Below are 12,737 nucleotides of genomic sequence, written 5' to 3' on the forward strand. Positions count from 1 at the left end.
ACATAAGATTCAACTTTCATTCACAGAAATAGTCACATAAACAGTATGTGGTTCAGTTCAGTGGCTTGTGTCATACCAAGAAATCAAAGCTCACTATCTACATCTACCAAGAAAATGCTCCAATCACTTCTGAGAAAACAGGTAAATTATTGCAGATGACATGCTAATTATTGTCTATTTGACAAATCCCCAATCTAAATGGAGAAAGCTGTCAGCATTGTGGTTAACAGAGCACATGAAACCTGCTGCTAGATGCTCTGGCTCAGTATGACGTGTACTTCTGAGAACGGCCAGTGCTAATCATGTGTGCTACCTTTGTAAGAGCAGCACTGATATACAGACTCTTTTTTTGGATGTGGGCCAGTGAGGGGCCTACTACTAAAAGACTGAATGATCATGTATATTGTGTTAATGTATCAAAACACTGTGCACGCTCACCGACTGTGCTGGCATCCTCCAGCACCACTTCTGTGGAGCGCTGTCTGTACTCCACACGGAAGCTGAGCATCCGCGACTGCCGTTCCACGATGTGCCGAGAGGGTTGGACAGGGCAGAAGGCTTGGCTGGATGAGGATGGGGGTGAGGAAGATGATGATGCTGATGCTGAAGAAGGTGGGGCTGAGGGTGCAGGTGCTGTGGCTTCTGATTGGCTGTGGGGTCCAAAGGGGCCGGTCTGAGATGCTTCACTAGAGAAATGACTACACAGGAAAGAGAAAAATGAGGATTAGCTAAATGTTAAAATGTCTACGAGAACCACCTCTCCATCATAACAAAAAATTTATATATACATAAATGATGAAAATTCAGCTTTGCCAAAGGAAGAAATTACATTTTAAAATACATTAAACAGAAAACATTGATTTTAAATTGCAATAATATTTACATCACATGTAGCCAGCGCCCGTTTTTTTTATTTTTGTGGTCCCAACTGCCTTAAGATCATTAACAAGCTTCTCCTGTGTGGTTCGGGGCTGATCCCTCACCTTTCTCATGATCATCCTTACTCCATGAGGGAAGATCTTGCACAAAGCTCATAACCTAGGCTGATTGATGGTTGTTTAGTATTTCTTCCATTTCCGAATATTCACACCAAAAGTTGTCTCCTTCTCACCAAGCTTCTTGCTGATGTTCTTGTAGCCTATTGCAGCCTTGTGCAGATCAACAATATTGTCTCTGATATCCTTTTACAGCTCTTTGATCTTGCCCATGGTGGTGGGAGAAGTTGAAATGGAAGATACAGATGGTGTGGAGAGATGTCTTACACACAGCAAAGTAACTTCCTTAAAGTGACAGGACTAATCTGTGTTCCACATGGGCACATAACCAATCTGTGGGAGTTCTTGCTGGTTGATGGGGATCAAATACTTATTTCACTCACTGAAATGCAAATCAATTTCTAACCTTTATATAAGGTTTTTTTCTGGATTCTTTGGTTGGTATTCAGTCTCTATTTGATAAAATAAACCTACAATAAAAATACAGAACTTTGTAAGTGGACTTACAAAGTTAGCAGAGAATCAAATAAATATTTTCCCCACTGTATACATACATATACATACACATATACATATATCTAGGTCTGGGCGATAAAACGGTATCAGTATTTCTCGACGGTACACCTTCATCGATAATAATAGAAAAAATTTTCAATATAGCGCACGATATAGGCACATGCTATGAATAACACAGACAGCCAACAAACACATTCTGAAATGTGTGCCTGCCTGTGATGAGGAGATTGTGAATAAAAAATGAATATTAGTTGAATTTAAAATTAAAAAAGAATTGCATTTGAATTCAAAAACAGTGCAATTGAACGAGATGTGGTGATGATGTAAGTGACGTTGCATTTTCATGTTTTCTTAGTCTAGCCCACAAGATGTGCTGCTGCTGCGTTATGCATGTTAGAAAAATATAGTAGCACAATGCCGAGACAATCTTAATTAGATTAAAACCGAAACCAAGCCATTCACCCAGAACCCATATTCAGCTTTTTCCATTTTACCACATCTCTTATCTTTTTAAATGCATTCTGTGAATTGCGCTTCTGCTCTTTGTATTAAAGGGGTCATATGAGGTTGCTAACATTCATAGAACATTAGACAAGAACATTATTTTGTTTATTTGGTGTAATGAAATGTGTTTATGCAGTTTAAGGTTAAAAAAAACTATTTATTTTCGACATACTGTACATTGTTGTTTCTCCTCTAAGCCCCGCCTTCTGAAACACATAGATTTTTACAAGGCTCATTGTTCTGAAAAGCAAGGTGTGCTCTGATTGGCCAGCTATCCTGTGCATTGTGACTGGCCAAGTGTTTCAAGTGTCTGATGGAAATGTTATGCTTCTCAACATATACTTTTATGGCATGTATGGCATGTCAGAACACTGGCATGACAGGACAAAAACAAAAAAAAACATTACAAACGAGGCAGTTGTTGCATCCAGTGGGAACATAATTACTGATTATAATGACTTATACTGTATTTATTTTATAATGTATTTTTTATTTTACACAGCTTCTCCACGAAATGGCGCTGGCGGCAACAGCGAGAATAAAAGGTAGTCCTTTGCGTGCACATTTGGGCAGCGTTTTGCAAATCTTCCCACATAATGACGTAGAGATGTGGGGGCGTATTTAAACGAGCCGTTTCAGGGGGGCATGGACAAGTCTTTTATAGAGAATATCTCTTTGAATTTGAGACTTTAGTCTTTGAAACTTTACAGATCTTCTTTATGCACCAAGCTTGTAATACTCCAAAGAGAAGGAAAAAAAAATAAAATAAAACAATTGAAATCATTTAACCCCTTTAAGCAATGAATAAATACATGATACTGTTTTGTTCATAATCATATAATGAAATTATATTTGATTTATAGAAGTTAATTTAGACGTCATGCACGTTTTACATGCACGTCATGCACCCATCTATGGCCTCGGGAGACGAGACAAAAGTTTCCTTAAGACTCCAACATTCAAATAGTAAACTTTTTGATGATTTTATAAAGGGAGACTTGCAAGGGAGAGAAACAGATAGAGTGAAGGAGAGACGAAAAGAGAGAGAGCAGATAAGCTTGCACCTCTTTACACCACTCTGCATGATACACAATGGTGGCAGTGCTGAAATCCAAACAGTATCAGACTCAGTGTAAACAGGCTTTACTGGTATAATAATATGGGCAGTGCCCAACAGACGCTCGATTGTCCAACCCAGAGAAAATCACCCCCTTTTTTTTTCTTCTCTGCTGAGAACACAAAACGGCTTTTTCTGGCACTTGCTCTCTCTATGTCGTACTCTCTCTCTCTCAGTGGCTGATGGCTGAATTCCCCCGTGCCTCCGTGTTCCCCTGTGGCAGTAAATAATGTCTTTTCTCTGAGCGCTGGCGGGACAAAGGCTCCTCTCTTCTCCTCCAGGGTCAGCACATATCGCCGTAAGAGCAGGAGCGGGGGGCCAGGCACAGCACACAATGCCTGACATTATACCACCTTATTACAATGCCAAAAGGTTAAAGACGTTAGGCTCCTAGGGCATTCAGAAACCCGTTAGACACGAAAAGGAAAACCCAAACAATGTATAAATTAAAGAAATGTCCAGAAAAAAAGAAAAACAGCCTCAGTGACAACTACAGGTCAAAATAGTCGCACAATTCAATATTTATAATAAAACAACTAGACATGATGAAAAACAATCACAGACTTGTTTCTCAAATTTAAGAAGTCTTCTTATGACGGCTTTGTATGAGGATTCAAAATGAGAAAAGTCAAGTTTATATGTATAGCGATTTACACAATAAATGCGGTTTCAAAGCAGAAAAGCTGGTTGTTAATGTTTATAATATATTTATGCCTTGTTGTATATTAGCAGATAACAGCAGTGCTATAATACGTATAATGTATATAATTAGCAGTTGAGATATGCTATGTATTATATGACACTGCTGTATATATGAGGATAAATTTGGACATTTATATATCCAAATTTATAAAGGAGCTGGGTGATTACATTTTGTAACAAAAAAAAAAACTAAATTCACGCAGTCTGCCCAAGCTGTCAGGTGTTCAAGACAGTATGAACAAATCATTCATACAGGTCAGAATGATATCAATTATTAAGGGAATTATGAGGGAAACATTATTACAGAATAACAACTAAATCGTTGGTCCATTTCTCATTGAAAACAAAACAGAATCAATACAGAAATTTGAATGACTACGATTTTTAAGAATTGACTAATTTTTATTAATTTTATATGCCTGGAATTCACAATTGTAAAAATTCCACATTTCCAGATTTACTATAACTTTAAGAACGAAAGAAACATAGTATTTAAAGGAATAGTTCACCCCAAAAATGTATTAATTCACTCTATACATCATGCACTCATTTTGGGAACCAAACAGTGTTTGGTTTCCAGCATTCTTCAAAATACCTTCTTTCTTCTGTTAAGCACAAGAAACTCAGAGGTTTGGAACAACTTGAGTGTGAGTAAATGAAGACAGAATGCTCATTTTGGGTGAACTGTCCCTTTAAAATAAAACGTGAGGCTTAAAATAAATAAATGCATCTTTCGTTGAAAAACCAAGAAAGAGCATGTGACAAGGCCAAGATGATGACAAAATACAAATCCGGTAAAACCTCAGACATTAAGGATGAGGTTTCCCTTATACTTATTTCAGAGTTCGGCCTACACAAGATGACATTTGTGAAGTTGACGCGGTTAGAAAAGAAATTCACCAATGAGACGCTACATCAAGCTTATTAACACATCTAGATGCTCGTTCTTCCATGGTAATATGAGAGAGTGGTTAATAATACAAATCTTACTAGAGCGGAGCAGCAAGAGTTCACAGCTTGCGGCATATTCAACCCATTTTTTAAACAATCTTGAGATCTGTATATCATTTTCACCCACTAATGTCTATATTTTCTCTTCTCCCCTCTCTCAGACACTGGCATTCAGTCAACAGTTATTCCACAGTGAGCGTCTAGATGGCAGTCTGCACACACGTTTGGCTTGGCAGCAGCATGTAGGTCTCCGGGTCCCGCCGAGCAGAGATCCAGCTGGCGGCGGGTGACTCAATGGAGGGCACTTGAGTGAACCGTGCCATCCTACAGCCTGCAGTATGGTGCCAGCCACCCACTGAATGCACAGGCTGGAAGTCGCCATGCCAGGCTCCATTCATAATTATGTGCCTTTGAGAAAAACATGTCCTCGTGTCCAAGCTCTTGCATTCACACACCCTCTAAATAAACCGTCACAGATCGCGCTCCGTCTGAATATATTTGTTCTTAAGACTCTGGTGCATTCATGAGCGCTGACCGTTGAGGAAGGAGAAATGGACGGCGGACACAATGAGTGTTAACAAACGCCTTTTGTTGCTCTAAGTTTCAATTCCTGTTATTGGATTAGATTTTTTTTTTTTATGTTGTGTTTGTGTGCGTTTCTGTTCAATTTCTCTCTCTTTCAGGCTAAGGAGACTGAGGGAAATCTCAATACGGCTAAATGCGTAGTGTAACACTTTACAAACTCTTCAAGCGAGACAGACAAACAACAAGAACTGTTTGTTGCATTTTCAATTGTGGGTGTCAACGGTTTAGTGCCCAACGCTGTGCCAAGGTGGTTGGCCCCTCTATATACCTTCACAACCCAGTGAAGAGTGCACAACAATGAAAGCTGTCAACTACTTTTCTTACCCACAATGCAACTGGCAGAATTTAATTGGTCGATGGAATGCTGAAAAGCTTTACATTCAGCCTACACACACCATGAATGAGATCACTGCGATCCAAAGCGGACCAAACTAAAGACAGTGGGAAAAGAACGATGGGGGTGGGTGGGGGAAGAAAAACTTGAATGTATGAAATAGTGGTGAGCATCTAAATAATCCTAACGCTGGTCACAAACACATCCCATTAAACATTATTTTTAGGGCACTGTATTATCGCACTGCAATGTGGCCAGCAGCACAGAACCCACATTTGGCTACTTCCGTGCTGAGTCCTATAAAAAGCTCCCAACTTTGTTGGTTGTTCTCCTCCATTAACAAGGTCATCAACCAACCGCTATGAAAACCCCCGCAGTAAACTTGATTGTTTGATTTCCTGTGACTCTGGTGTTGAAATGGCACGAAGGGGGTAATTGCTGGGGAGCAGACTTCCAGAGGGAAATGAGATGACAGCCTTTTCTGCACTGCTATTTCACCGCAATTATTTCCGCAACACACTTAGACACTTTAATTCTCACTTTCTTTTTCCTCCCCTCGTGTTTTTTTATTTTTTTCCTTACCCTAACCCTAAAGTAGCAAAAAGTATGGTTTTAAGACATGGTACCAAAGTGTTGTACAATAAATATAGAATAAATGTTAAATACATTACAGTGATGCACAAAAAATACTACACTATATATACACTAAATGTTTGGGGTCTGTTTTTTTTTTTTTTTGAAAGAAAAAAAGAAAGATAGAAAGAAAGATACTTTTACATTGTTACAAAAAAATTATTTCAAATAAATGTTGTTCTTTTGAATATTGTCAATGATAGCAGCACTGTTTTCAACACCGTTTTCTCAGGTATCACTTGACACTGTGACAGGTAATGGATACAGAAACTTCAGCAATAAATAATGGCATTTTATATAATAAAATATATTAAAACGGGTTATTTATCAAATAAATGCAGTCCTTGGCAGCATCATTTACTTCTTTTGAAATCATAAAAAAAAATCTACCCAATTCCAAAGTCTTGAACGGTAGTGTAATATAATTATACAAAAAATATATATAATAATAAGAACAAAAACAAGAAAAGTTTGCGTTTTAAAATCATAAATAATGTCTTACGGGTCTAGTGAACTTCCACTAAAATCTAAAACTCTGTCATATTTCTAATAACTGTCGATCCAAAAAAATTACATTAGATTATAATTCAGTGTGTATATGTCTACACATACAAACTTTATAATAATGTAATTATTAGTGATCTAATTATAGCGTTCCAGAAACTATGAGTACCTTTAGAGTGATAAAAGTGGATCATATCAATATTGCTTTGTCCCGTCATGTAACAATTCCTCAAGATTTCAATTTTGTGCTTTATTTTATCCAAATGTCCACTTACACTAGGCAGCACCAGACATTGAAGTGGCCACATAGGCTAACTATGGAAGAGATCTTCACTGATTCCTTTACACATAATTGTCAATTATGAAATGAAGCTAGAGTAATATTAAAGTGCAGGATTTTGTGTTCAGTAGTTAGTTTTCTGATTAGCCAGACATAAAATGGAAGAGCAGACTTCTGATTTGACTAATCAGATGAGCAGACATGATAAGAGCTCTACCAAAGGCCCTACAAGCCGAAACACACGCTGCTCTGACATTTCCCCCTCGATTCCTTAACATTCAGGGAACCAGCAGCAGCCACAGCTGGGTCTCATTATAGCTTAGAGACGAATGCCCTTTTTGAGAGGAGGCCAGTTTCATTTTACAGGGGCATGAAAACAGTAACCACCTCGTTCGGGCCATCAAGCTCAGCCGGGTCTTGATTCTGGTAATGTGCCGTCTTTAGAGTTTAACAGAATTAATCTCGACTCTAAAGACTTCCACATGCATTTCAATGGAGTGAAATCTCTACCGTAATCTTGTTAAAGGAAAGCCTGAGTTGATGGTTTTAGATTCATAAGAATCAACAAATCAACATCATACCTTGGCAAGATCCCATTTTCTTGTGGTATCACTCCATTGATGGCTGCCTACAAAGAAAACAGAAATATATTTTAATGAGCATTCAAATTATTGATGAATACAAGAAATAACTGTTGGGTTGAGTTAAAATAAAAAGTGACAAACATGAAACCTTTTAGTAAGTGTATGTGTGAATGTATAAAAGAAAACATTTTAGGTGATGAAACTAGTCAGAATTTCTTTGATGTTTTAACACAGCATGTCTGGATATGTGTACTTCCTTTCTTTATAGTATGCAAAAAAACTGTTTATGAATGGCCGAGAAGTAACACAGAACATACTCCACAGTATGCAAATTTGGAGCCGTGTTAATCACCCTGCTGTTTGCAGTTTATGTTAATAATCCTGCAATGTAACACAGCTAGCACAAATGTAGTCTTTGAATTAATAAAGTCATAAAAACTCTTGACTAATGAGGTCAAAAATTCTTCTTTCATAGATTTATTTATTTTACACTACCATTCAAAATGTTCTTGTAAACAAATGGTTTCCGAAGGGTCATGTGACACTAAAGCCTGAAGTAATTCCTGCTGAAAAAATTAACTTTGCATCTCAGGATTGAATTACATTAATAGATAAATAAATAATACATTACATATAAAATTAGAAAATTATAATACATTTAAATTCACAATACTGCTGTTTTTACTGTACTTTCTTTTAAACAGTAGTATATAATAAATAGTTAATTAATAAAAAACTTACAATATGACATAGCATATATTAAATAACACTCCAGGACTTAAGTGCTGTTATTACTTGAAATTTCACATCGATTACCTTAATAAATAGTGGTCTAAATATACTGACCCTTTTTTAAGATGATAATGCAAATAACAGAGATACACGGCAACCCTAACATAAAACACACAAGCGTCTCCAGCAATGTGGGCCACATTTTTCCCCCTCTCTTTCTCTCATCAGACTGAAGTGGAATGCACAGAGATGGGCCTGATGTGTTGTGTCTGTGCGTGTGTGAGCAAGTGGTTTCTGGAGCCAGACTGTGATAAGGAGACTTACTCTTGGTGGATACAGATCTGAATGGAATGGCTTCTGATTGAGCCAAATAACAAAGTGTATACAGAGACGTACATCGCAATGCTTGCTATGCTCTGAAATTTTTTCCATGCCAATAGAGGCCACAGAAATGATGTTTTGTCTGCTGTAGAGACAGAACATCAGATATTTTTAACCCTTTAACGCATGCAAATATGTAGAGAAAGTGCTCTACACATCTAAGGCCATTTGACTTCTCATGAAAGATTTGCTCAGGTGCAGCGCAGTGTTTGTGTGAGGCACACATCCTGGTTTCAGCGTGGGGTGTTCAAACACTCGCTGGCTGTCCTGTCTCCACATTTTTTGACTCAATCAACCTCACAACCCTGAGTAGAACAGCGAGTCATCATATTCACAGGTGCACTTAACCACGCCGTGGCTCGGGCCTGTTTTCTTTGAATTGCTGCCAGCATACAACCAGCTTCCTGCTAAATATAGTAAAACAGCCTGCTTTAAAGATAAAAAGCAACTTTGTGGATGAAAATCTGTCTGCAAAACCACAATTTCTTCATTTTGTTTGAGAACAGTCATTTTAGATCTGCCCTGACACTGCATTCTTTATAGCGTCATTGCTGTCTGTAAATACGAGATGGCTTGAACCCTATTTTGGGGGCGAGAGTGGGTCACATGCAGTCCCTCATGCAAATTTGCACTAAGGAAACTGCTAGAGGACACGCCCTCTCTTACATTCACCCAATCAAAACAAGCTCTTCACGTCTGCCTTTGTCTGTGGTGTGACACCTGTCACAGCTGCATATTTTTTAGGCTCTAGAGGTAAATTGTTTGTGCTGCGGTGAATGAAAGGTGATATACCAGACTATAAATTACCAAGATGCTTGTAAAAAGACTAGCCATACCATGTATTCGAAGGGAGGGATGGGCTCCTGCAATAAGGTATTTTAGGACCGTTTTGATCTGTGTAAATGACCTGTTTGCAAAAGATAAGATGAAAGGCTATAAAAAGGTTTGCGTATCTGCAGACTAGACTGCAGCCGACATTACTGTCTGTTCAAATAACATTATCGATTGAAACAGACACTTAGACACATAAGCTCTGCACGGTAGGAGCAACAAAGGAGCTACTATTTGTTCACTAGGAGTGAAACAGTTCCTGCTTGAAAAAAGGTACAGATCTTGTCCCTTGTTTGGGCATGCATTTCATTACTGCAGTGCTCTTTAAAATGAAATGTGTATGAACTGTAATGTTATTCTATGTATCACATAATCAGCATACAATTAGAGATAGAAAAAATAAATGAAACAAAAAAGCAAATTTGAGGATTCTTGATGGAATAGCAGCAGTGAGACTGCATCAGACTGAATTAAAGTTGCAAATTGATAGAAATGGTTCATGATCATACGGTGTCAACTGATAATAGCAAATTCCAGTTTATCCTGCAATATTAAAACTTAGTCATGTTTTCACAAAGGATTAGTTATTAGTGATTTATACAACCAAACCTAAACAAAATTTTCTAATGTTTTATCATTGGATCAGTATTAAATAGACTGTTTATGTGCTTGAATGTCATACTCTTTCACAATTTGTAACAATTTTACAGTGCAGCGCATTCTGATGTAGTATGTGGCTTAAAGCTCTTAACAGCTTTTAAGGTGCAGTGCGTGACAGTCACAGAATGACCACAAATTTAAATGGACTTAAGTTTATCAATGCACTTACACATACACACAGAGACTGCTTACTGATACAAGTTTATTATGATTGTGAGTTTAAATGAAATTAAATACCTGTTGTTTATGTTGTATTGTCTGTCCCATACTGTTAGTGGTTCTATGGGTAAATGGTGGAGGGAATCTTTGGTTCCATTAAAGGCGAAAAATCTACTACTGTTAATTGAACATCCCCCATGTTCAATTAACAGTAGTAGATTTCTCGCCTTAATGGACAACTCAGCCACGCTGTACATAAAACAATCTACAATCTTGTTTGTTTCATTATAACGATTTATATTATCTGAACCATTCCCTCATGCATACCTTAATATGACACCACTACATAATCATGATTTAAAGTCTTAAAAATAAGAGCCAGAATGGTTACTGATGACCCATAAAAAAAACTAGATACATGAAGCCCCCAATCATAACCCAATTGTTCACAGTGTCAAACATATAAATAAAAATAAAGCCTTGAATTACAAAAATGTCAAACTAGGTTCTTCTGTTTTACAGAACTGTGCCAGAATGTCCTGTGAACAATGGTACCAATAAATAGCCTTTGTACTAAACATAGTGGCTCGGTCTCCGGTGTACCACAACAGTCCACAAACAAACAATAAACAGGAGACACAATCCCTTGTTAAAACTGTTTGTGGTTTGAAACAAATTTAGCTGTGTGTTAGAATTACAGATTTAACAAAAAAAGAGCATCTTACCACCAAGTCCCAGTTATTGAGTTCTAGAAGTGTGATCGCCTCAGCAATGTTGTCGATTCCGGTACATGCCTGAAATAAAACCAACAAACTGGTTTTGATTTTGCATAATTCATAAACAAAAAAGTCCTCTTTTTCAATTAAAAGAACGGAATAACAGGACAGGCCAAAAATACATTTCTGAGAATGATAAATAAATTTCTATTTTGTTGCACACTACATAAATATGCTTTATACACTGAATATTATATGTATATTTATATATTTTTTTCACATGTACAGTATATATATATATATATATATATATACATACACACACACACACCTTAAGGTAAGATGACGTAAGGTCACACTAAATCTGTCTTCAATATAAAACAGGAAAAGCTATTAAATTTTATGAAATGTTTATTGTAAACCTGTACATTTATAGTCACAATTAAACAGTGTATATAAGCAACCTTCAAATTATTTGTAATTGCTACATATTTCTGATCTCTTTCAGTTTCTATGAAATAATCAGTCTGCAAATCAAAACACATATTGTCAACATTCATAAACTGCCTCATATTTACAATTTCAAGGTAAACAAACTGAAAAACATGAATGTGACAGGTGATGGCAGTGTAGAAACTGAGAGAACCGTACAGAGTCATATGACAGCTTCTGACCAATACAGGGTCATAAAAACAGATCAGGCTTCAGATGACAGTCCAGTTATGTTTTCTAGTCCCAGATGAGCAGACGACACCAAAATAGTGTCTTTTACGCGGTTTATTGATATTTTGTCTAGTCATGTGTTTTCCAGATTTCATTTTGCTGAATAATTTAAACAAAGCCACTGACAGCTGATCACCCGGAGAGAGATGTCAACAAAAAGAAGTGACTTAAAAAGCCGTTACCCGGCTATCACTGAGCAGCCACAAGAACGGGTCTGCTCTACACATCCAGAGCTTAGGAAATCAAAGATTAACAATATTTATGTGAGGAAACCCACCTGAAAGTCGGCTAAGATCATTTCTCTGTCCATGTTGCTGTCGGAGGCCATTGCAGTGAGAGGCTAACGACTCATGTAAAAAACCCAAAAATATCAACCACCGATTTCAAAAGAGCAGCTCAGGTTACAACTTATCGGTGTGTGGCAAGTAACTGAGTATAAATGCTGCTCCTTGGGGCCGTATTGTCTGTGTTCGGTGGCTTTCAGTTTTTCTGTTATCGTCACTTTGCTGTTCTGGATCGGCGTTCAAAGCAACGAAACATCTTACGGCTGCCGTAAAGAAGTGCCGTGAACTGTCGCGCCCCTCTCACGGTTGGAAAGCGCTGTAACAGGGCCGCGGTTGAATTTGAATCAACTGTCGTACAAGCGACATGTTTGACTATCTTATGACGTTATACGACAAAAAAAACTTTAAAAATCTTTTCTGAAATAGGTTTATTGTCACTGTAGGCAGTACTAAAACAATTAGTGTTTTGTCAGAACTAATTTTTCACAGTTCACTACCTAAATTGCCATCCCCCAAAATTATTATTTTAATTTTTTTTGTAAGATA

General features: G+C 37.4%; 1 protein-coding gene across 4 annotated transcripts in view; it reads right to left on the bottom strand.

Moving 5' to 3' along the window:
- Positions 1 to 12,470, bottom strand: part of LOC113107066 (FAS-associated factor 1-like) — a 66,376-nt gene extending 53,906 nt beyond the window's left edge. For 2 of the 4 annotated variants that reach the window (XM_026269232.1, XM_026269231.1), the window contains exons 1-4: positions 12,185 to 12,470; positions 11,194 to 11,262; positions 7,703 to 7,749; positions 439 to 698 (exon numbers count right to left, since the gene is read on the bottom strand). In XM_026269232.1, the coding sequence (XP_026125017.1) occupies positions 439 to 698; positions 7,703 to 7,749; positions 11,194 to 11,262; positions 12,185 to 12,235 (427 nt within the window). In that variant the 5' untranslated portion in view covers positions 12,236 to 12,470. The remainder of the gene's footprint in view (positions 1 to 438; positions 699 to 7,702; positions 7,750 to 11,193; positions 11,263 to 12,184) is intronic. The other 2 variants (XM_026269233.1, XM_026269234.1) reach the window with 2 other exon arrangements.
- Positions 12,471 to 12,737: the final 267 nt, after the last annotated feature.

Source organism: Carassius auratus, chromosome 8, assembly GCF_003368295.1.
Source record: "Carassius auratus strain Wakin chromosome 8, ASM336829v1, whole genome shotgun sequence".
NCBI lineage: Eukaryota > Metazoa > Chordata > Actinopteri > Cypriniformes > Cyprinidae > Carassius > Carassius auratus.